Source organism: Coturnix japonica, chromosome Z (genome assembly GCF_001577835.2).
Source record: "Coturnix japonica isolate 7356 chromosome Z, Coturnix japonica 2.1, whole genome shotgun sequence".
Lineage (NCBI taxonomy): Eukaryota > Metazoa > Chordata > Aves > Galliformes > Phasianidae > Coturnix > Coturnix japonica.
The window spans coordinates 20,498,360-20,520,156 of NC_029547.1; the positions used below are offsets into that span (position 1 = coordinate 20,498,360).

The 21,797-nt window shown below is 39.4% G+C and overlaps 1 protein-coding gene across 3 annotated transcripts in view; it reads left to right on the forward strand.

The window, feature by feature from the left end:
- ZSWIM6 (zinc finger SWIM-type containing 6) overlaps nt 1-21,797 on the forward strand; it is a 104,044-nt gene that overhangs the window by 73,060 nt on the left and 9,187 nt on the right. The window contains exons 5-10 of one of the 3 annotated variants that reach the window (XM_015848770.2): nt 4,838-5,017; nt 6,567-6,743; nt 7,050-7,196; nt 10,388-10,534; nt 12,757-13,017; nt 16,518-16,653. In XM_015848770.2, the coding sequence (XP_015704256.1) occupies nt 4,838-5,017; nt 6,567-6,743; nt 7,050-7,196; nt 10,388-10,534; nt 12,757-13,017; nt 16,518-16,653 (1,048 nt within the window). The remainder of the gene's footprint in view (nt 1-4,837; nt 5,018-6,566; nt 6,744-7,049; nt 7,197-10,387; nt 10,535-12,756; nt 13,018-16,517; nt 16,654-21,797) is intronic. The other 2 variants (XM_015848771.2, XM_015848773.2) reach the window with 2 other exon arrangements.

Genomic DNA, 21,797 nt, shown 5'->3' on the forward strand with positions numbered 1-21,797 from the left:
AAAAAAGTGTTGTCCACATTGAAGGGTTAATGTGAGATGACAAGTACTCCGGTTAGTTCCTGTTTCCATTGTGCTAGGGAAGACTGCAGTGGTTATTACTTAAAAAACACAGATCAGAGCATGTAGTTGAAGATAGTTTAGAATAAAATTTCAAAATGCAAATATCTATTTTATATATGTGTGATTTTAACCCTTGGAGCAGAGGTATGCAGTAAGAGGAAAGGAAAACTTAAGGAACTAATTGTATTTTATTTGATTTTTGTCCCAGTATCCCAGTATCCCTACACTCCCTCTAATGCACATTTGGAGTTCAATGTGCAGGGTAGTGCAGTGATTCCCTCTTGTCATCCATGCTGCAGGTAATCTACTGCATTAATCAGCCAGCCTGTGTGAAATACATGGGGAGTGATTATACTATCATACACAATACAATCAGCATGAAGCACTTGTCAAGACCAATACATCAAAGTTTAATTCAGTAACAGAATGAATTAGAGCAAAGTGAAACATTCTGTTCTCCGAGAAATACAGCACCCACAGCAAGCCTTTTTTTTCCTTTTTTTTTTTTCTTTTTTTTTCTGACGGCTGCGTAGAGAGACTGCAGTGCATTAAAGGATTGTTTTTATGAATAAAATTGCAACTTGGATCCAGCTAAACACTGTGAGTACTTTTCCTTGGGATTCTTATCGAGGACAGCACAGCTCTGAAGTGCTTTGCCTATCTTCACTCTTTCATAAAAGCAGCTGTTTAATTGGAGTGTTCTCTAGCGAGACTCCTGATCGTGCTTTGTTCTAATGGAGATCTCTCCATGCCAGGAGGAGGGAGGTGGCTTTACCAGTCATCCTGAGGGCACTTGTCCTTCTTTTTGAGAAGCAATAAATACCATTTGCTACCTTCTTTGAGGTTTCCAAGTGGCTGTCCCACTGAAAGTGTGTATGTGTTTAAAAACCTGATGTAAACCACTTTTAAATCCTTTGCTAATACTTGCATTATAAAGGGGTCATAGGTTCCATCTCCCATTATTGTTTCTGTTCTGGCACTTCCAATGCTGGAAAATGTTGCTTTTGTAACTGAATTGATGAATTTCAAGCAGGGCAGGTGTGCAGCAAGTCCTGAAGCTGATCTGTAGTTTGCACAAGGGGAATGATCTTGATTACCTTGCTCCATTTCCTTTGAAATGATAAAATGCTACCAACTCAGAAAGACGGGGGTTTTTAGTTTTAGACTAAGAATAAAATGTAATGAGATTTTTGAAAACAGAGCAATGCTCTGTCTCTAAGGAGACTATATATGTATTCCTCAAACTACCTTTAACTTCATGAATACACGCTTATGCAGGATGTGTAATTATTACAGCACTCATTTTTAGATGTTTTAACTCAGCACTTCTTAGATTTTTTCAGTTTGCATGTTCAAATACTGCTCAGTGTAAAGGGATGCTGTCCTTTCTCCATCATGAATTCAGAGGTTTTGGTGTTTACTGAGTGATACTCAAAGTACTGATGTTTGCATACATGTAAAGGAAGGCATATGTTGTGTAAACAGCAATAATATAGCCTGTGTTTTTGTGGTATGAGACACGCGAAAGATGAATGACAACTGTGTGTTTCCAAAAAGAGATCTGATTGAACTGATGGTTTGTTTGGCAGTGCTGCTGTTTCCAGGTCAAGAGGATTATTGTTGAACCAAAACAGACAATTCCTTCCTGCAATGTGACAGTTCTGTGATTCATTGACATGTGAAATTAATACCAAATTGCGCTCACAGCATGACTTATCTTCCAGTTACTTACTGGAGAAAAATACATTTTGTGTCATGGTTTATGATTGTTTGGTGCTGTACTATGAGGAGCTTTGTGTTGGAAGGATGTGGTCCATAGTCTAGGGATCTGAACCTGGACTACTTCAGGTTTGGTCCTGAGATCTTGTATGAAAAGATTGGTGGTGCCCTGGGGAAAGGGAGGTGGGAGAGAGTGCTCTGGTAGAGAGAGAAGCAGAATGTGCAAACCCAGACACGATTGTTTTCCATTTAATGAGACATCTGTGCATACTGAAGGTGGCATTGGTGACATCTAGTCAAACAGGTAAACCTGAGAGTGCCAGGAATGCTTTTTCCAGAAATGGACAGTTTCCTAGTGTAGGATTCATTAGGCAGAAAAGCAGATTTCTTGTTTGAGGCCAGCGTAAGCCTATGGGTCAGTGACCAGCTCCGGGTGGGGGGCTCCCACCGAGCAGCAGCGAAGCAAAATGGGAAAAATGTCCTCCAGGCTTCTTCCAGTTGGTGTGTGGTAAAATCTGGGCAGCAGTGAATGCCTTCCTCAGACTCCTCAGTGCTAGAAAGCAGGACAAGGGCCAGTGAATGGGAAAAGCCAGGATGGAGCAGATGTCAGTAAAGAGGGGGAGGCATGAGGGGAGAAGGATGGGGAAGAAAAGAGCATACAGACAAGCACACACATACATGCTAGGGAGAAGAAAAAAAAAAAGAAGGAAAACAACCAAAAAAACCAGAAGCCCCAGTAGGTGAAGAGAGTAGGGTCACTGGCATTGAGCTTCTCTCTCCCAGATGGTGGCCTTTGTAGCACTACAGGATTTGAGCCCCAGGCTCTTTCTGTTCCTTTCTCTTCTGGAGGGGAGTTGGTTGCATGCTCCCTGTGGTGTCAGGATGGAGCAGCCTGCAGGGCTGTGCCAGGCCTTGGGCAACCCAGATGCACGCACAGCTCATGCTCGTGTCAGTGGGAGCGTGAAGTTGGGTGTTATTGAAAGCTGGAGTGGTTGTGTGTGGTTTATTAGAAATACACTTTCCCTTGTGCTTCATTTGCATAAAAATAGCTTGGGTTTCTGAGATGGGCTGCTGACAGTGTAGATAGGCTCAAAGTAATTACCCTCTTTAAATGAAGTAAGTTTTTAGAGGGTTTTGGTATTTTTGGTTATCTCTTCCCTTTCCTGACCATGCAGTAGTGCTTGTGGAGAAGGCAACTTACTTCTTCATCTCTACTGGAGCTTGAGATACGGAAAAGTAAAAGGCTACTCACTTTGTAGGGGTGCTGTGTAATCAGCAGTGTGTGTTCTGCCTGTCTGAATGGTTGAAATGCTTCCCGAATCCAGTTACAGTACTCCACTTTTCTTATGCATTAGTCTGAAAACACCGGGAGTCTGTCTGCAAAGTATTAAATGTGTGTGGGTTTGGGGTGTTTTTTTATGAAGCTGCTGAGAGATTCAGTGTCCCCTCTGTGTCCTTAAGTAGTGCTTCATGTTGAAAATATATTAAAAAAAAAAAAAAAGAAGCCCAACTTAGCTCTTCTTAAAGGCTTTCCAATATGCCCTTACCCATCTTCTGTGTTGAAGATTGCAAAACATGCTCCTTATGTATGGGGCAGTGCTGGGTCTGCATTGGTGCTTACAGAATCAAGTGAAGCTTGTTCAAGAGGGAATCTAAGGCAAAATCATGAGATTTCATTTTAAAAGATCTTAAAAATAACATCTTACTTGCTCCCATGAGAAACATCAGACACATAAACAACAAAACAAGTACAAAGTGAATTTGCCATTACTGTTGTTAACATTGGGAAGTGTCTCTTTGGAATTCTGCATAGTGCAACATTTTATTTTGTTGGTGTTTGGATTTCTCTGCTATTAGTTCCCAGACCTTGGTAGTCAGAGTATTTGGGGAATTATAACCTTAAGGATCAGTGTCTGTTTCCTCTGGCTCCTGTATTGTGGCATACCAACATGCTGGGCTACTCTAAGAATGAATGTAATGCAATGGCCTGTGCTCTGGGTGTCTATTTTGCATTCTTAGTTAGCAGAAGTGTGCATGAATGTAAAAATCTTATTGTCGTGGAAGAACCACCTGCATTATTTTGTTCAGTCTACCATGAAGATTCCATAGTTTGTGAATATTCTTTAAACCTTTATAGTGTATAAGGCATGTTCTTAATAAGCGAATGAACTGCTGCTAAATAGCACTTTCTGATGTCTTCATGCTTCTGTCAAAGTTCACACTGATGAAGAGACAGCTAATTTAGAGAAAAATCCTTTCATTTGAAAATTATTACTAAAGCCCTTGATGTATTTATGCCTGCCCTGTCATATAGAGGCAGGGAGCAGGTTCTAAAGTGATGGTGTATGTGAAGTGTCAGCACAAATTAGCTTACTGTTAGAGCTCCGTGAAGAGAGAATGTAAAACAAATTTTCTAGTGTATCCAAATTACTGGAGTAATTGCAGCAAAGAATATCTTTGTCCTATTAGAATTTACAAACGAGTGCTTACTGGATCTCTGAGATGGAAGTGTATGGAAAATGTAGTGTATGTTCAGCAGTGCTTCTACTGGGAAGCATATGTTCACAGAGTATATATTTTACTCAGACACTTTCTTGGTTCCTGTAATGTGAAGCTGGAAGATACACAGATTTTAGTTTGTAGACAGCAACATTCACTTCTGATTAAAAACAAAACAAAAGAAAAAAGAAAACAATAAAATAAAAGGAAAAGCTTCGATAACGTTCTGCTGTAACCTTCTGAATTCTTGTTTGCTTTTGACTGATACTGCTGGCTGACCACCCATACATACATTGTGAATTAGCTAGATTCTCTAATACAAAAGACATGCGAAATACCTTTTAATAGAGAAGTTTGGCTTGATTGAGACTTTCAACTGCTCCGATGGGTCAGGTTCTGCATCAGGAATTCAGCCTTCCTGATGCTAGGCATAGCTGGGAAGTAAGCAGTATAGCCTTTGAGGGGAGAGTAAAAGTATTACAGTATAGAAGTTTGCAATTAGTCAATGGCTGCTGCGTTTTTAATAGAAAACATAATTTAGCAATTTTTTTAAAATCAGGTGCTCTGTGGATGTGTATAGTCTTAAATCCCCACTGCAAGTTGGAGCAGAAGGCCAGTTGGCTAAAACAGCTGAAAAAATGGAACAGTGTGGATGTTTGTCCCTGGGAAGATGGAAACCATGGAAACGAGCTGCCCAATTTAACCAATGCTTTGCCTCAGGGTGCAAATGCTAACCAAGGTGAGCCTAAACATATGCACTGACTGCAACATATAATATAACCTCTATCTTATGTACTCTAGCCTTGCAGAATTCAGCACTCTTTCCTGGGACAAGTAACTTTCCTGTTAAAAATTGACCAGCCAAATTTATTTTCACTAATATTGTCCTTGCAGAAAGGGTAGTTTTTTTGTGCTGGGGCTGCAAAATATTCAAAGCAAGTATTTGTGTTTAGTCAGGTCTTCTAACTTTTCACTTGGTCCTTCTAAATACTTATTGCATGAAAATTGGATGTCCTTGAAGTATGTCATGTAAAAGCCTGTTGTTTCTGTGCTTGACTACAATCTTGTATCCCTTCCAATGTTGGGGTTTTTGTTTGCAGTTACAAAGCCTTTGATACCTATTAAAAGAGAGATCTGTTGCAGCTGCATTAAAACTGAGTGTGTGAGAAAGTAAAGCTGTTATCTGTGGAATGTGCTCTTGCACAGTCTGCATTTCCAGGTTTGGGGTGGGGTGCAGAGGCAGCACTCTGACTTCTTGGAAGAAGTGTCTCTCTTTACTCAATATCATGCTTGGTAATTGAAAACGTGATTACTGAATCTGACAGAAGCCTTGTCTGGTCCTCTTCAAGCAAGATAATTACTCTGCTAGCAACTGGGGAAAGTGCAAGATTTCTCTGGGAGTGGGGAGGAAAACCTCGTAATCCTCAAAATGCTCAGTATTTTGATACATATTTCATATAGAATTTTGATGAAATTAAAATTAATTAGTTGTGGGAGGTGGCAGATTTGGCTTTAGATGGGTTTTTCCTTGTTTTGTTTTCTTGGAAGAAAATAGTTGTAGTTCCTCTATAAATCTTACAGCTGGCTGGGCCAGAAGTTCATTCAACATAAAACTCTTTATGGAGATTGGTTTTGCTTACTGAATCTCTTGATGTTCTGTCCAGCCTGAACAGACTAGTAGCAGCTTCAGCACGGCATCACACATACACACAGACAGAGCTGTGTTAACAACACTTTTGCCATTGGAAGATACCCAGTAAGGGTTATGTCAGTCCCTTGCCCTCAGTGCCTCTTTTTACCTACAGAATTTGTGTATGCTTATGAGGAAAAATTTGAACAAGCGCTCAATGCTAATGTCTCTTTCAAAGGAGAACAACTGGAAGTCCTTCATGTGCTGCTCATCCATCCCTCATCCTAGCAGCTCTGGGCCTGAGAACAGGAAAAGCTGTGAATGTCTGAATAGCTGTGCCATATACTTTTCCAGCCTGTTTTCAGGAGACCTGTCAAATGTCCTTCATCTTCAGCTGTTCCCTTTGCAGAGCCCTGTTCAGCAGTAGTCTTGCTGTTCCACAGTTCACTTCCCAAATGTGAACGGTGCACTCTTGGTCTGACCTGCTTGATAGTAGGATGTGAAATGTCATCTGCAGTCTGCTCCTTGCAGAGGGGCAAGACAGGCTGCCATCAGTTGGGGGTTGTGAATAGGCAGAAGACAAGAATACTGTGAATGACTTATTCACATATGAATGAGTAAAAGCTGATGTAGCTTTCTGAACTTGTGAAAATGACAGATTCATCGAACAGGCCCCATCGGACGGTGTTCACTCGAGCCATTGAGGCGTGCGATCTTCACTGGCAGGACAGCCACTTACAGCACATTATCAGCAGTGACCTATACACCAACTACTGTTACCATGACGACTCTGAAAACTCGCTCTTTGACTCTCACGGGTGGCCCCTCTGGCATGGTAAGTGGCTGAACCGGAAAGACGTTGCCATGACTTGGTGCTTTGTTTAGTTTCTATGGCATTATTTTGGAGGGGTGGTGGGGAGATGAATGAAAGCCTGGCAAAAAGAACAGAGGCTCCCTTGAAACACTGGTCTCAAAAGTAGTCCTTTAGGTCTCTTTTGCATAGTAAAAAACAAAACAAATCCAAAAAAAAACAACAAAAAACAAACAAACAAATAAAAAAGCCCTGTGGAGTTAACCTAGCCAAACAGGCCATTGCAGACATGGAAGCATTGCTATTCCTCAATTATTTTCTCCATTTTAGAACATGTTCCTACAGCCTGTGCAAGGGTGGATGCATTACGATCTCATGGATACCCAAGAGAAGCACTGAGGCTAGCAATAGCTATTGTTAATACACTAAGAAGGCAGCAGCAGAAACAACTGGAAGTGTTCCGGGCTCAGAAGAAAGGTAATTGCGGGAAAGAGAATGGCAAAGAATGTAAGCAGTAACACTGGATTGGAATTTTGCATGAGAAACCTGGTTTTGAAGCTATAATGCTAATGAGGTGCCTTAAACTCTGTATTACAAATGATCGTGGTGGTAATGTAATATTCTGGATATTGAAGGTTTTCTGTGCAAGTTCTGTAGGGCAAGGACTTGGTTCTGACTTCTGCAGTATGTCTGATACAGCTGGGTCTGTATCCCAGTCAGGGGTTGTGATTACACAGTGTAAATTCTGTGTATCTGAGAGCCTTTCAAACAGACCTTTGTATCTGACATGTTGGGTATGTTAAATTATTTCTTCCTCTGACCCACAACTTAGCTGAGCTGTGCATTTCTGAGGGGAGATCCTAAGTTTACATTGAGGGTTACACCAAGGCGCAGTCTGCACTACAGAAATTCATCAAATTTGGCCGCTTCTTCCTTGAGTCTTTTAATATCTTAAATTTTAGTGTTTCTGATTGAAGTTGGATTGACATCAGTGGAAATGAGCTTTTGAAACATTGTTTTTTATATGGCATTCCTCTGACCATTATCCCTGTAATGAGTGTTCTATAGATAAAGTTTTTGTTCCATGTAATCCTTGCTATCCAAAGTAGTTTTACATGGAAACATTAGTGACTACTACAGAAACACCTTACGTCAGACCTTAGATCTTAATTGCTGCTCATAGCTATTTGGATCCTCATACAGTCTAATCTAAAATACCACTGTGAAGACACGTGTGTATCTTTCAGTGTATATGCAGGTGTTTTCCCAGGAGTGGGCAGTTAAAAATCAGATACCTGAACTAAAAAATAAGTTTGGCAGTTCTTGTGAGCCTCCATTTCTATTTCACAGTACCCGAGCTAGTTGTTCAGTTGTACTATTGTGAATCCTAGATTTGAAGAACACTTAAAAGCATCTTGTGTCGTTACTTAGGAGAATTTTTCCAAGTAATTTCTATCATGCAGTGCATCTTTCCATAACGTCTGTTCCCTTAAGATCTTTTCATCTTTTCCAGCCTCTCAGGCTGGGGGGAGAAGGATGGGATTGTGTATGCATGTACATATCACTGAGGTGTGAAGTGACACTGAGGTGTCTGCTGAAAGTGTGCTGGGCTTCGTACTGCTCTTTCTCATTACCAGTTGCTACCTGACTATGTAGACATTCAGTAGTCCTGTTAAGTTCCTTTTCTCTGCGAGCAGTGTCTACAGCTGTCCACTAGTATTACAAATAAATAAACAAAAGTTGGGTTGTGTGAAATGCAGTCCATCCTACCCTGAAACAAAGAAGTTTGTCATTTCTGTGTTGTCACTCGCTGCTTTTGTACTTTTTCTTCATACGTCTGGAATTTGGATTCTTTTTAATACTGCAGTATGTTCTGGTCATCCATAAAAGCAGATGAATTCTGCAGCTGCAGATTTCAGTCCAGCAAACACCACATGCTTCTACGTGGCTTTTACTCATGTGACTGATCTGACGTACATGGAACCACTTGCATGGGCTAAAGTTAAATGTCTGTGGGACTAATGCCTTTGTTTGGAGTGACACAAGTGAACCTCATAAATAGGCACAGTAGGTGAGGTGAAATGTGAGTCAGTAAGAAGTCAGTGTGATTAATCCTATTCAGTAATACTACTAACTTCTGCATGTCATCGGTAGTGCATGCTATTTGTTAGTAGGCAATAACTTATTTGTTTGGTTTTTGTATTATGTATCAGTTGATTCTTAAACAACCAAGCAGTCAAAACCCATCCTCATCCTCTTGAGTAGTCAGTTCAACAGAGTAGCTGTGTCTCATTTTGTAGCCTTACACATTTAATTAGATAAGAAGCAGACTTTCTAAGCTTTGTTAAAACACATGTGGTTACTAAGGAAAGGTGGCAGTCCATGAATGAGAGCAAGCAAATGCAGTTGCAGGTTAGTGTGTGTTAGGCAGAGAAGCAGAACACCCATAACGGCTTCTGAACCATTTAAAAACCATTGAGTAATACAGGTCAGAAAAGACCACTCAGTTTATCTAGTCTAACCATCAGCCCATCACCACTGTAACCACTAAACCATGTCTCTCATTGCCACATGTTTCTTGAATGCCTCGAGGGATGGTAACTCCACCACCTCCCTAGGCAGCCCCTTCCAGTGCCTTGCCACCCTTTCAGAGAAGATTTTTCCTACTTTTCAACCTGCACCTCTCCTGGTGCAAATTAAGGCCTCCACCTTGCCACAGCCCCCCTTTGGACAGCTACAGAGATCTATCAGGTCTCCCCTGAGCCTCCTTTTCTCCAGACTAAACAGTCTGGGTCCCCTCAGCTGCTCTCCTTAAGTCTTGTTCTCCAAACCCCTCACCAGCTTCATTGTCCATCTCTGGACACGTTCTGAGGTATTTATTGTAGCAGGTGGCCCAAAGCTGAACACAGTACTGGAGATGCAGCTTCATGGGGGCTGACTACTTCCTTCCATTCATGGTGCTAAAGGATTTTTTCATGTTCCATCTGATGATTGACATGTACAAAACAAAGTATCCAAAATAATTGTGTTTCTATAAAATTTTAGAATGCTAAAATTCACTTGTTTCAGAATTAAAGGGTGAATTTTTCTTGTATATCTCATTTAACCTTTTCATGCTTTTTTTTCAAAGGAGCTATAATCCTGAGCTTCTTTCATCAGTGAATATTTAGATGCACGCAAGCTCAGATTTTTATTTTTTATTTTTTGAAAATGGAGCATATTTTAAGGTGTTCTCATTTGTTTCCGCACCATCATGTTCACTTAAGATGTGAAAAATGGTACTACATCTTTTGTACAGGGAAACAGGTGTGCATATTTTACAAAGAAAAAAGTCAATCTTTGATTATGAGCAGATGTTTTCAGAAGACTTCCTGCTATTGAGGACAATTTATAAAAGTGCTGCAGTTGAAATTGTTGACCCATAAGGTGCTTTGTTAGTACTCAAACGGTGTTTGGCCTTTGCTCTTTTTCTATTTTTCCTCTAAACCATATGCATGAAGGGCAGTTGATTTGTCTGGGAAGATACGTTTCCTCTTTCTTAACAGAGACTACTGTTAATACTTTGAACTCTGTACTGAAAGCATTTAGATCAGATTAACTTCTGTAACTGTTTTATGCAGCTAACATGCTCTGTTTCCCTCCTTTCTCCCACATTTTTTTTCTAACAGAACTTCTCCACAAAGGAGTAACCTCAATAACGAATCTTGAAGGATGGGTGGGACATCCTTTGGATCCCATTGGCACTCTTTTCAGCAGCCTGATGGAAGCCTGCAGGGTGGATGATGAGAGCTTCCATGGATTCTCAGATTTCATGGGTAAGGCTGTGCACAGGAAGCTATCCGCTGTGTGTTTTCAGTACCCAGAGGCATTTTTCTACCATTCTATTCTGAATTAACATAGTGTAAGAACTCATATTTACCTTCTCTAAGAAAATGTGTAGAAGAGAAAATACTGAAAGTGGAATTCTGCTCTAAGCTATATAAAAAGGTTTCCAAAATTATCCATTGCTCATTCTATAAAATACTTCATTTCATGTGTAAAGTGAAAGCAAAGGAGTTCTTACAGCATCAGCATCTCTACATATGTTACTCTGGGCTTTTTTTGAGATAGTGCAGAAGGTCACAAAGTCAGAGAATTGTTGAAGATGGAAAGCAGGTTTGCTTAGAGGGATTGAGATACAACCGGGTTACTTAGGACTGTGTCTAGTTGGATTTTAATGCACTCCAAGAATGCAGGCTTTACAGGTTCTTTGGGCAGTCCCTTCCAGTGTCCCACCAACCTCACAGTGACAAAAAAAAAGTATTTTATTATTCTCAAACAGAATGTAGTGTTTAATTTTGTACTCACTGCCTCTTATCCTATCATGATGTGTCACTGAGAAGAATCTGACTGTCAGCTATATGTTCTACTACTGGATATTTTTACATGAGATCCTCCCGAGCCTTTTCTTTTTCAGGCTGAACAGTCACAACTGTCTCAGTCTTTCTTCATATGAGGGAAGCTCCAGGCCCTCGATCGCCTTTGTGGCCTCTCAATGAATTTGCTCCAGTTTGACCATAAATACCGTGGAGCTCAGGACAGGAAGCAGCACTTTATATGCCTCTCACCAGTGCTGAGTAGAGGGGAAGGAACAACTCCCTCAACCTTATGCAGCGCAGGGAGAATGCAATGAAATCTGTGGGAAAAGAGTGCAGGCCTTTGCTTTAACTTTAAAAAGGAATAACACACATGACTTTAGCTTTGGATTTCTTCTTAGCTATATATGCGCATAATAATTCAAATAAATGGCAAAACAATTACAATGGTCTACAAAGAGTATGAACTGGAAAGTAGCGTTTCAGAATTCATGCATGCTTTAGATCAGGCTGTGTATGCCTGTTTCAAGTTCGATATTTGCTTCACAGGCACTTAAAGGATGCATTTCTTGTTCTCAGTCTATTTCCACCTCTGCAAGTAGTTTCTGTATGGATAGAAGTTGGAATCATACTTCTGCTTAAAACTCTTATATATGCATATCCTCAGTCCTCCTGGGGCTTTGCCATGAAACTCATTCAATGAGATTTTCTTCAGTAAACTTACAATCCCATATCCACCTATTCTGGAAGAGTCTTTAATAAAAGAAATTAGAAACCAAATTCTTTACAATTAAAAAAAAATGCAGAAACTAAAAAGAAACCAATAAGAAGAAGGAAAAAAGAACAACAACCCATAACAAACAAACTAATAAAACCCCCACGACTTAAGAAATGGAAATTGTATGTTGAAGAGTTACTTCTTTACACAATGCTTACATGTTCCAGATTCTCATTTGCTGCTGTTACTTATCTCCCAACATCTGTCAGGTTTTTCTTTCCCAGTGAGACTGTTAACTGCTAGAGGCTGGAGTAGTGTTTTGTCATCTGTGAAGTGCCAAATGAATTAGTAGTACTTCTTAGACCTATTTATGGTTTGGTCTCTATGGAATTTACAAGTGCTCTTTACAGAAAGTAACAATGTCAATAAAGTCAATAATAATATCGTATCAATAAGACACTTTACATGTTTATCATAAATAACAAAAATTCCTGAAGAACTCTAGCAGTAAATGCTTAAGAAGTTGTGGAGCTGTTAGATAGTATCTGCAGAGTCTTACTATTTTTGTCTGAAATATATGCAGAGGTGTAAATGTATTCCCTGTCTGCTGATATAATACTGAGGCTTTAAGGAGTTACAGAAATAGATGAGGGGAGAAGAAAACAAAAAATTGAGATGCATCATCTAATTTTGGTCTTGTTAACTCGGAGCTGAAGGAAAAACTTTCGTCTGAATTGTATGAGTTAAAGACAAATCTTTTCTTCTTACTTGTAAGATTATTTTTTAAATTCTAATTGGTTTATTTCTCCATTTCTCCCATTGGATCTCGAGATAAAGGCAGTAATTTAAATCATTTTAAACAAACGAATACTGACAGAGGTAGCATTTGTAAATGTGACATTATAAGCAGATTACGGATTAGAATGGCTTACTAATGTGTTGTTCTTTGTGTTACCCTTTACAGAGAACATGGGGCACTGCAAATCTCTGGAGTATCAGCACCTGCCTGCACACAAGTTCTTAGAAGAAGGGGAATCGTATTTAACGCTGGCTGTGGAAGTAGCATTGATAGGTCTGGGACAGCAACGAATAATGCCTGATGGCTTGTATGCACAAGAGAAGGTTTGTCGAAATGAGGAGCAACTCATTTCTAAGCTGCAGGAAATTGAATTGGATGATACTCTGGTGAAGATTTTTCGAAAACAAGCAGTCTTCCTATTAGAAGGTAGCTCAATATAGACGCTAACTGCTTCTTTAAACTGTCTTCACTTACAGAAGGCCGTGGAACTAGTATTTCTGTGGAAACTGATCTTACCTACATAGGATGTTTTTTTCATGTAGAACTCAAGCAAAATTTTGTTTACAGACTCTTACAAAAATCAGGCATACACCAAGTAATACAATAACTGTAGACATAAGGCATTTACTGACGTATGAACCTTTCGTTTCAATTTTTAGTGTATTTTGTTCTTTAGATTTATTTGTTATGTGTCGTAATCTCAGTAGCCTAATTATACAGCCCAGGCTTCCAATTAAATGTTACAGAAATCAGTTGTCAGTAGCTCCCACATAGCAGAATTCTAAACATCACTTGTTTCCTGAAAAAGAGTTGTCAGCTTTGTAAATGCAAGATTTTTTTTTCTTCTGCAAGAGCTTGGAAAATTTACTTAAAATTTCTGGAATAGAAGTGTGACATATTATTTAGTATCTAAGAAAATTAATTCCCCCTGAAAATTAAAATACATGGTCAGATATTGAGGCTTAAAGACTGATCTTGTGACTGAACTGCATTCAGGGGCAGTTTTGGGAGTCACTGCGGTGGATTGCAATAAAATCTGTGGGAAAAGAGTGCATGTCTTTGCTTTAACTTTTAAAAAGGAATAACACAGGTCACTTTAGCATCATATTCAGCCTTGTGGATTCTGAAGTAATCTTTCTAGCTTTTGTTTTTTTTAAATGAGAGAAAGAACTTTAGAGGAACTAATTAGGTGAAGGCATGGTCTGTGTTTTGAATACCTGTTCAGGGGACAGTGAGGAGTACAATATTGCTCTAGCTGAGTTGTGAAGACTGTTACACAGCAGTCAGGTTTTTGCTTTCTTTGTGAGACATTTTTAGAAGAAAATTTAATGGAAGAGATGCAGTATGACCAGGTCTTTAAAGACTTCGTTACCTACTGATGGTGCCATTTGACACTGCAGAGAAGCTGTACCAGAAGGAGAGTTTCCATTACACTATGGCTCTATGGCTGCTTTGTGTCCTTTGAACAAGAACAGCATCTCACTGGATCCAGCTATTAAACAACCACTAGACAGAGATCTTATGGATCATTAAATCAATTTGCTGCATCTTTTAACTGTTAAGGATGCTTCATGAGGAAAAGGCAGGGTTTCTCTTGAGTATTTCCCTTGTTTACTACTTTGATCACTGATGTTTTGTTTCTTGGAGCAGTAAACAGCTGACCATAGCAAGAAACTGCTAAAACAGCTACCTCAGAAATTGTGATAAACGGTGTGCAAAGAGTGTCTTGCACTGCTGTTTGCTGAGAAATCTACCTTTCCTGCATTGTCATCAATTTACACCAAGCTAGACAGAAACTGCCAGCTCACATGGAGGAAATACTGTACAGTGATGGAAGACCTTAATCATATCAGCTGTGTTTTTATAGTTGAAGTCCTGTAGATATAATAAATAAAGCTTAATCCAATATTAAGCTGATTTATATTCTGCTAATGTCAATTAATGCATGCTCTATTTAGCTACTGTTTGAATGCATGGGAAGGTGGAATGCAAAAAAACTTTCACAAAAACTGTTTTAATTTTTTTGCTTGATTACCAAATTAATGGCAGAATACATTTTCAAATAAATGTTTTGTCACGTATTCCTCATGTCCTGAGTCTCTTGACTGGACAACCAATTGGCAAAGATATGAAACAGCTTCTTTCATTGAAGCTGTGCTGGTTAGTTTTTAATGGGTTTCACCTTTGTTTAAATGATGATACAAGACACTGTGTCACCTACTAGATCTTCATTGACATTTCCTTTGTAATTGGCTCCAGTCTTAAGAAATGCCTACCTACAGAGCTCAGATTCTTTTTCATTCCACATATTTTTACCTCAGTGCTGTGTTAAGAAACAGAAGAACATTGGAACAGATGTGCTTGTTTAAGCTGTTACAAACTTTGTTTCATGAAATTCACCCTCTTCTGCAGGAGAAGCAGCTGCATAAATTGTGCAAGTATGTCCTTATCTGTAGGGCCAGCCATTTTGAACTGCTGTTGAAAACTGTTCAAGTGATATGGACTACATTCTGCAGTGAATTCCATGCATCCAGTCCTTGTCTGTCAAGTGTAGTGTACTGAAATCTGTAGTACAGAAGGAAGTAAAATCCTCTCAGTAATTTCTAGGACTGCTGGTTGCTACCTATGCAGTAATTGTCCAGTGATAGTTAACATACAATTCTTGTTCTGTATGTCACAATATATTACCCTAGCTGCTGAAACCTAAAGCTGGTTGATGTAGTGTTCATGTTAACAGGAATAGCAGCCTCATGTGATTGCAGGAGAAAAGTAAAAATGGTATTCATAGTCACTGTTGACCTTCAGAATGTATCAAAGAAATAATCACATTTAAATTTTCATTTATTTTTGCTGTTAGTCCAGACTCTGTTCTTATGAAGTACTGCACTGGGTATGTGCAAAATCCATTGTCACAGCAGTGGGGGTAGTTTTCCCATAGCAAAAGTAATTTTTGAGATCACATTGCTATAATAGATTAGCAAAACAAGGTTTTGTTGCAAGATCTGACCTTGTCTTCTCTGGAGAGAAAATCTAGACCCAAGGGTAATTTGTATGCCTTATGTCAAGTGAGATTAATAGGGAGAGGGTGCTGTTGTAGTGATTGGTCATGTAACTTCAACTGAAGGTGTGCATCTCTTCACTGAACCCACACTTTTTTTTTTATGGATCTTTGAGAAAGGAATCATACGCTGCTAGTGGATGCATAGGGATTCATATACACAGTCTACGGATGTGGAGAGTAACACATTCTGTTTTTGCATACCATACACTTGTTAAATGAGCCCCATGATGCTCTGGGACCATCATTTGTGTGTGGGCTGGTAATGTGCCTAGTACTGTGCAATTTGCAGTCTGTCTAAGCGTCCCAAGGAATATACGGTATGTAATAGGTTTGTAATATATTGTACCTAGGTCACCCCGAAAGTATTGCCTCCTGTTGATTTACAGAAAGACTAACTCAGATGCAAAGAGCACAGTAATACTATTTGATAAAGCAAAGTGTGCTCACATCCACTGTTCAGCCTCCATAAAAGCTCAGCAACCACTGATAAATTGCAGTGGGTGCTGTTTTCATGGAGGAATTCAGTGGTAGACCTTTGCTTAATACACACTTCCATGTCAGGCACCATTTGTCAGACTCTGTCTCTGCTGCCATCTGTCACATGGCAACAAAATAATGGCATATTGCTGAGAGGTTCAGTCTCTACTGCCATACCACCAACATCCACCTCTGAAATGGGCTAATGGGTGGCACTACTTTCAGAGCAGTCCTCATATATATGTGATACGTGTATGATTCACAAAAAATGATCAATACCTTTAGCATAGCAAACACTGGATACCAATTCTTGTGAGTGTTTTTAAAGGTGAAGAAGTTGGGTTTTAACAGTCTGATAAGAGAGACATTCTTTTTCTCTTTTCTGCAGCTGGACCATATAGTGGATTAGGGGAAGTCATTCATCGAGAGAGCGTTCCAATGCACACATTTGCCAAGTATCTCTTCACCTCTCTCCTACCTCATGATGCTGAATTGGCATACAAAACTGCACTGAGAGCCATGCGGTATGTATTCACAAGTCACCTAGAAAGACCACAAGTAGCAGTTGGGAAAAGAGGGGAAAGCTTGGTAAGCAAGTCCTCAGCATTACTTCCTTTAAGGAAAAATTACTTTGGTTCTGTCATCTGTAAAACCAAGTGATGTCTGTATTAAATATGGCATAACAGTTTATAATTGTACAATTACTGTTTATTTACAACTGTAAAACAGCATTCTGTTAAAACTATTTCATTCTAGCAACCCTGTTAGGATGTGTGACTTTGTGTTTAACAGTGGCAGTGTTAGCATCTGTGTTGTCATCCAGCTGTTTGCATGTGGTGGTAGTGATGTGTGGGAAGAGGCAACTAAGCAGCAGTTTCAGCATCATCTCCTGCTTAGCCTCGAACCTTCGTTCTGTAGAACTGTTTGTTCCACTAGTTATCTTTATAAATAAGCTGCTGATGGTAGATTTTAAACCATATGGTGTTGTCTGATACAGTACTTGTGCTTCATAGCTAGGCGGTCTTGCACACACTTCTGGGTGAACATTGGGACTTAAATGGAGTATATGTTTTATGACTACAAAATATGTGACTTGCAACACATTTATCTTCAGTAACAGCGAGAAAGACAATTCGCAGTGCATGTTTGCTTGGATTTCAGGGCACGCCAGATTGTTAACGGTGGCTAAGAATAGCCTTCAAGGGTCTAAATGATTAGTAATAAGTCTGTTGTCCTCCTACGCTGCAGGGAAGAAGCTGGTCCCATCTGGATTGCCTGGTTGCTGTCAATAACTTGTATTAAATGATAATAGCCAGTTGTGGCAATTCTTGGACTGCTAGGAGCAATCACGTGCCTGTTTAAACACATGTGTTTGGTGTTTATGGTCAGTATTATCAAGAATGACTGCACAGTGATTGTAGGATGTACTATCTGCGTTAATAGTATTCATCTTCATCAGGCAGATGGTGTTAGTGGTTTGGATATGTTTATTTTTTCTGGATTTTCTGCAGAATGCTAAACAAGGAGAAAACAACTGTGTGGTCGGAGAACCAAACAGGATAACTACTGCTGTGTTCAGGGGCATGGCTTAGTGAGAGCTTTTGGTGATAGGCTGACAGTTTGACTGGATGATCTTGTAGGTCTTTTCCAATCTTGAAGATTCTGTAATTCTGTCACATTAGACCAAAAGTTTGTTGAGCCTAGGTTTGTTGTTTTTCATTTGTTTTGGTCTTTAAGCATGTCTGGTAATGGGTGTTAGAGGAGGAGTCTCAGAATACAAAGAGGCCTTGCATACTTGCTGCTTGTAATTAGAAATTTAGGAACTTTATTGGTGGGACAGTGCATCGTTAATGAACTATTGAGAACATTCAAACACGATCATAAAGCTGTCAGCTAGTTACACATCTTTTCTTTCTTAAACATATCAGTAACACAGGTCATAGCAGATCACTGAGATGTCACTCTTTCTATGTTTTGATATGTGGCACTTTTTAGAAATATGGACTCCTGTTTTGAACTGTAGTAATGGCAGATGCAGACACTTTCTGTTCGATGTCTCTGCATTCTTAAGCACTTCTCAAAAATGTTCTTTGAGAAGATAATTCACTCTTCCAATTCACACGAAAGTGGGAGTTTGCAGTACAAAGAACTCTTGGTTTTTTTTTTTAAAAAGACATTCTGTTGCCTTCATGGGGAGAATAAAACAAACAAGCAGTATGAATACTTGTCTCATGACTGTGAGGTAGAACGGATCAGAAGAAGGAGGTTTGAGCATCTTTTCCTCCGTGGCAGTGAGGAAATGGAAATGTCACAAATAAAAATCTCACCTGAAAATTAGTAAAGGTGCTGCCTAGAAATTTCTGAAGTTCTTTGTGCTTCTAGAAGTGGAACATGTTTCTTTTTTTGTATCAATATTCTTCAAAGAAGTTAATTTCACAAAGCCATAGCCACTTCATTTCCATATAAAAGTATTTAGAGTCAACCTACACACAAATCAATGTGGATTTGTAGAGCTTCTGATAATGGTAGCTGAAATTGTGCCTTATATATATATCTCCGGTTTGCAAACACAAGATGTGCTATCCTTGGACACTATTGTCTACATTTATCTTCTCACAGCATCAGAACATATAGAGTGGAGCTTTAGAGAATTGTGGGTTTGTGGCAACCTAGTTGACTGCTTACATGGAATCTGAATGTTTGATGTAGCACAGCTGATCTCTTGTTAAGTCTGAATTTCATGTTAATTCATGAATTTCTGAATTGGAAACTAAGCTTCAGTGGTGATCTTTAGTCAGAAGATAGCTTTGCTGAGAGCTAACGAAATAATTGATGTTTGAAAGAAAAAAAATAGTTAAGAATGCTAAATCTGTTGTAGCTTGTGCTTGATTTTATGTTCCTTAGTTTTGCCAAAATTGCATGAAAGCCACCAATTCACAACAGCATTTCCTTTTCACAGCAGCAGCACACAGAGGCTGGCAGTGAAATTTGAAGTGACAAAAGATTTTCCCCAAACAGCCTCTTCCTTTCATGCTCTGTCTGTTTGTTGTTACTTTTGCATTCAGTAGTCGAGATTTTTTTCCTGTTTATTGAAGTTATTTAGTGCATCTTTTTTCCTTCTGGTTCTGTTCTTGGGGAAAAAAAACAAACAAAAAAACAAACAAACAAATAAAAAAAACAGCTGAAGAATTTACACACATTTTATTTTTACATATATAAAGCTTTGCAAAAAGGTGTCTCAGCAGTAGTAGGACAGAGATTTGACCCTTGATACAAATCAGATGGGTGGTTGTTTAATTGTTTCAGTTTTTTTTTTAATTTTAGTGTGCACATACATGTATCTGAAAACTGTAGAATAACCTCCTGATGGGTACTTATGTGGTGTGTGGTATTTCTCTGTGCCCACTTAATACCCTAACATATATTTACAGTGAGATTTGTTAGGGATTCTTAAAGATACTGTCAGTTGCTTCAGAAGTATACAGAAAACTATTGCAGATTTCCTAAAACTGTCCTAAGAACTCCATTCTTAATGTGAGTCATAGAATCACCAAGGTTAAAAAAAATCATCATGTGCAACCATCCACCTACCACCAGTATTTCCCCACTAAACCATTTCCCTTAGTATAACATCTGCATGATTCTTGAATGTTCCCAGGGATGGTGATTCAACCTGCCTGGGCAGCCCATTTCAGTGCAGCCCTGGTCACTTCCCTGCTCCTGCTGGCAGCACTACTTCTGAAACAAGTTGGGATGCCCTTGGCTCTCTTGGCTACCTGGACATACTGCTGGCTTATGTTCATCTGAGCATCAACAAACACCCTCAGGTCCATTTCTTACACACAGTTTTTCATCCTCTCTATCCCAAGCCCATAGCGTTGCCTGAGGTTGTGGTGGCTTAAGTGCAGGACCCAGCACTTGGTCTAGTTGAACTTCATCCCACTGGCCTCAGCACAACTATACAGCCTGCCCACATCCCTCTGAAGAGCCTTCCTAGCCCTAGGTGGTTGAATACTTCCTCCCAACTTGGTGTCATCAGCAAACTTACTGACTTAATGCTATCACTTAGGTCATCAATAAAGATATTAAACGGGGCTGGTCCCAATACTGACCTCTGGGGAATACCACTTGTGACCAGTCACCAGCTAGATTTAACGCTATTCTCTGCCACTTTCCAGGCCCAGCTATCCAGCCAGTTCTTTACCTGGTGAACAGTACACCTGTTCAGGCCATGGGCTGCCAGCTTCTCCAGGAGAAGACAATTAGAGACAGTGTCAGAGGCTTTGTTGAGGACTAGGTCACTACATCAGCAGCCTTTACCACATCCACCAAGCAATCGTAAAAGGAGATCAGGTTGATCAAGCGGGACCTGCCTTTCATGAACCCAGGCTGGATGGGCCTGATCCCTTGGTTGTCCCAAAGGTACCTTAACCTACAGCTCCTATAGAAGCAAATTAGGTGCTGGTCATGGTCATAGCTGGCCCATTTGAGACAGTCAAAATGGTCTTCTGAAAACTTTTGTAGAAATCAAACCAATCTGTGGTTCACTTGCACCAGTGTTTGAGATCGGTAGTTTAGAATTAGCCTGGCTGTGTCCATACGAGCTGTTGTATGTCCTTAAATAGGATCACATAACTGTTTATATTCTGCATCTTACTCAGTAAGGGCATTTTCTCTGTAAAATACTTTACAGCAGGGATGAGTGTTGAGAAATAGGGGGGTCTGCTAGTTGTTATGAAGTAGTTCAGAATTTCAAGGAATTGGCTGTGGTACCCTGCACTGAGGTTCAAATCATGTGGAAGCACACAAAAACACATTCCTTCTTCCTTTGTTGTGTAACAGTTAAGAGATTGCTTTTAGACAAGAAGCAGTTGGTATGTTACAGGAGTAAGTAATCAGAAAGCCTTCAGTACAGAGCACACTAACAAATAAATCTTCAGATTTTTTGAACGGTAATTTGCTAGAGTGTTACAAGTGCCAGAAAGCTCAAACTTTAAACCCAATGAAGAAACTAGCATTTGGAAAGCTTTAGTTTCTGGACATTACTCACTGCTATTATTTGATATCTCATTAACCCTTCACATCCTGAAACCATGCATAATTGTTAAATAAAAACATTATCACTCAACCACTTCTACTTCTTTTGGCATTTATGTAGAATATGGTTTATCAGTTCTGGGTGGAAGAAGGGCTATCAGTTGAGTCTCCATTATTGACCATCACTTCTACTATAGTGATAGTACACTTCTACTAAGTGTAAATATTTCTTAGTGAATAAGACCTCAAATTCTTGCTTAAGGATTAAAAAACAGACTGAAAAGTATCTTTAAAAGCAACTTCCTGTGTCACTGCTGTTTGGGATCCTAATATCAGATTATTGTATATTATGCAATGTTGGCAGACTTTAGCTTAAGCACTTCAAAAAGTAGGTAGTAGTTAAATAGTGAAATTTCCTTTTTGGTATATCAGATTTTTAAGATCAAAATCCAAATGACTTCTTGAATATCCATCTTCCTTACTTTGCTAATCATTTGCACATGAAGGAAGTTGCAGTTCTGCATGCAGTAATGCTGAAAAACATTTACATGTTTCAGTATGATGGAGAAGCACTTTCCTTCCTGAGAGCTGTGGTTCAAAGGCTAAAAAAAGGCAAGGAAAAATGTTCCAA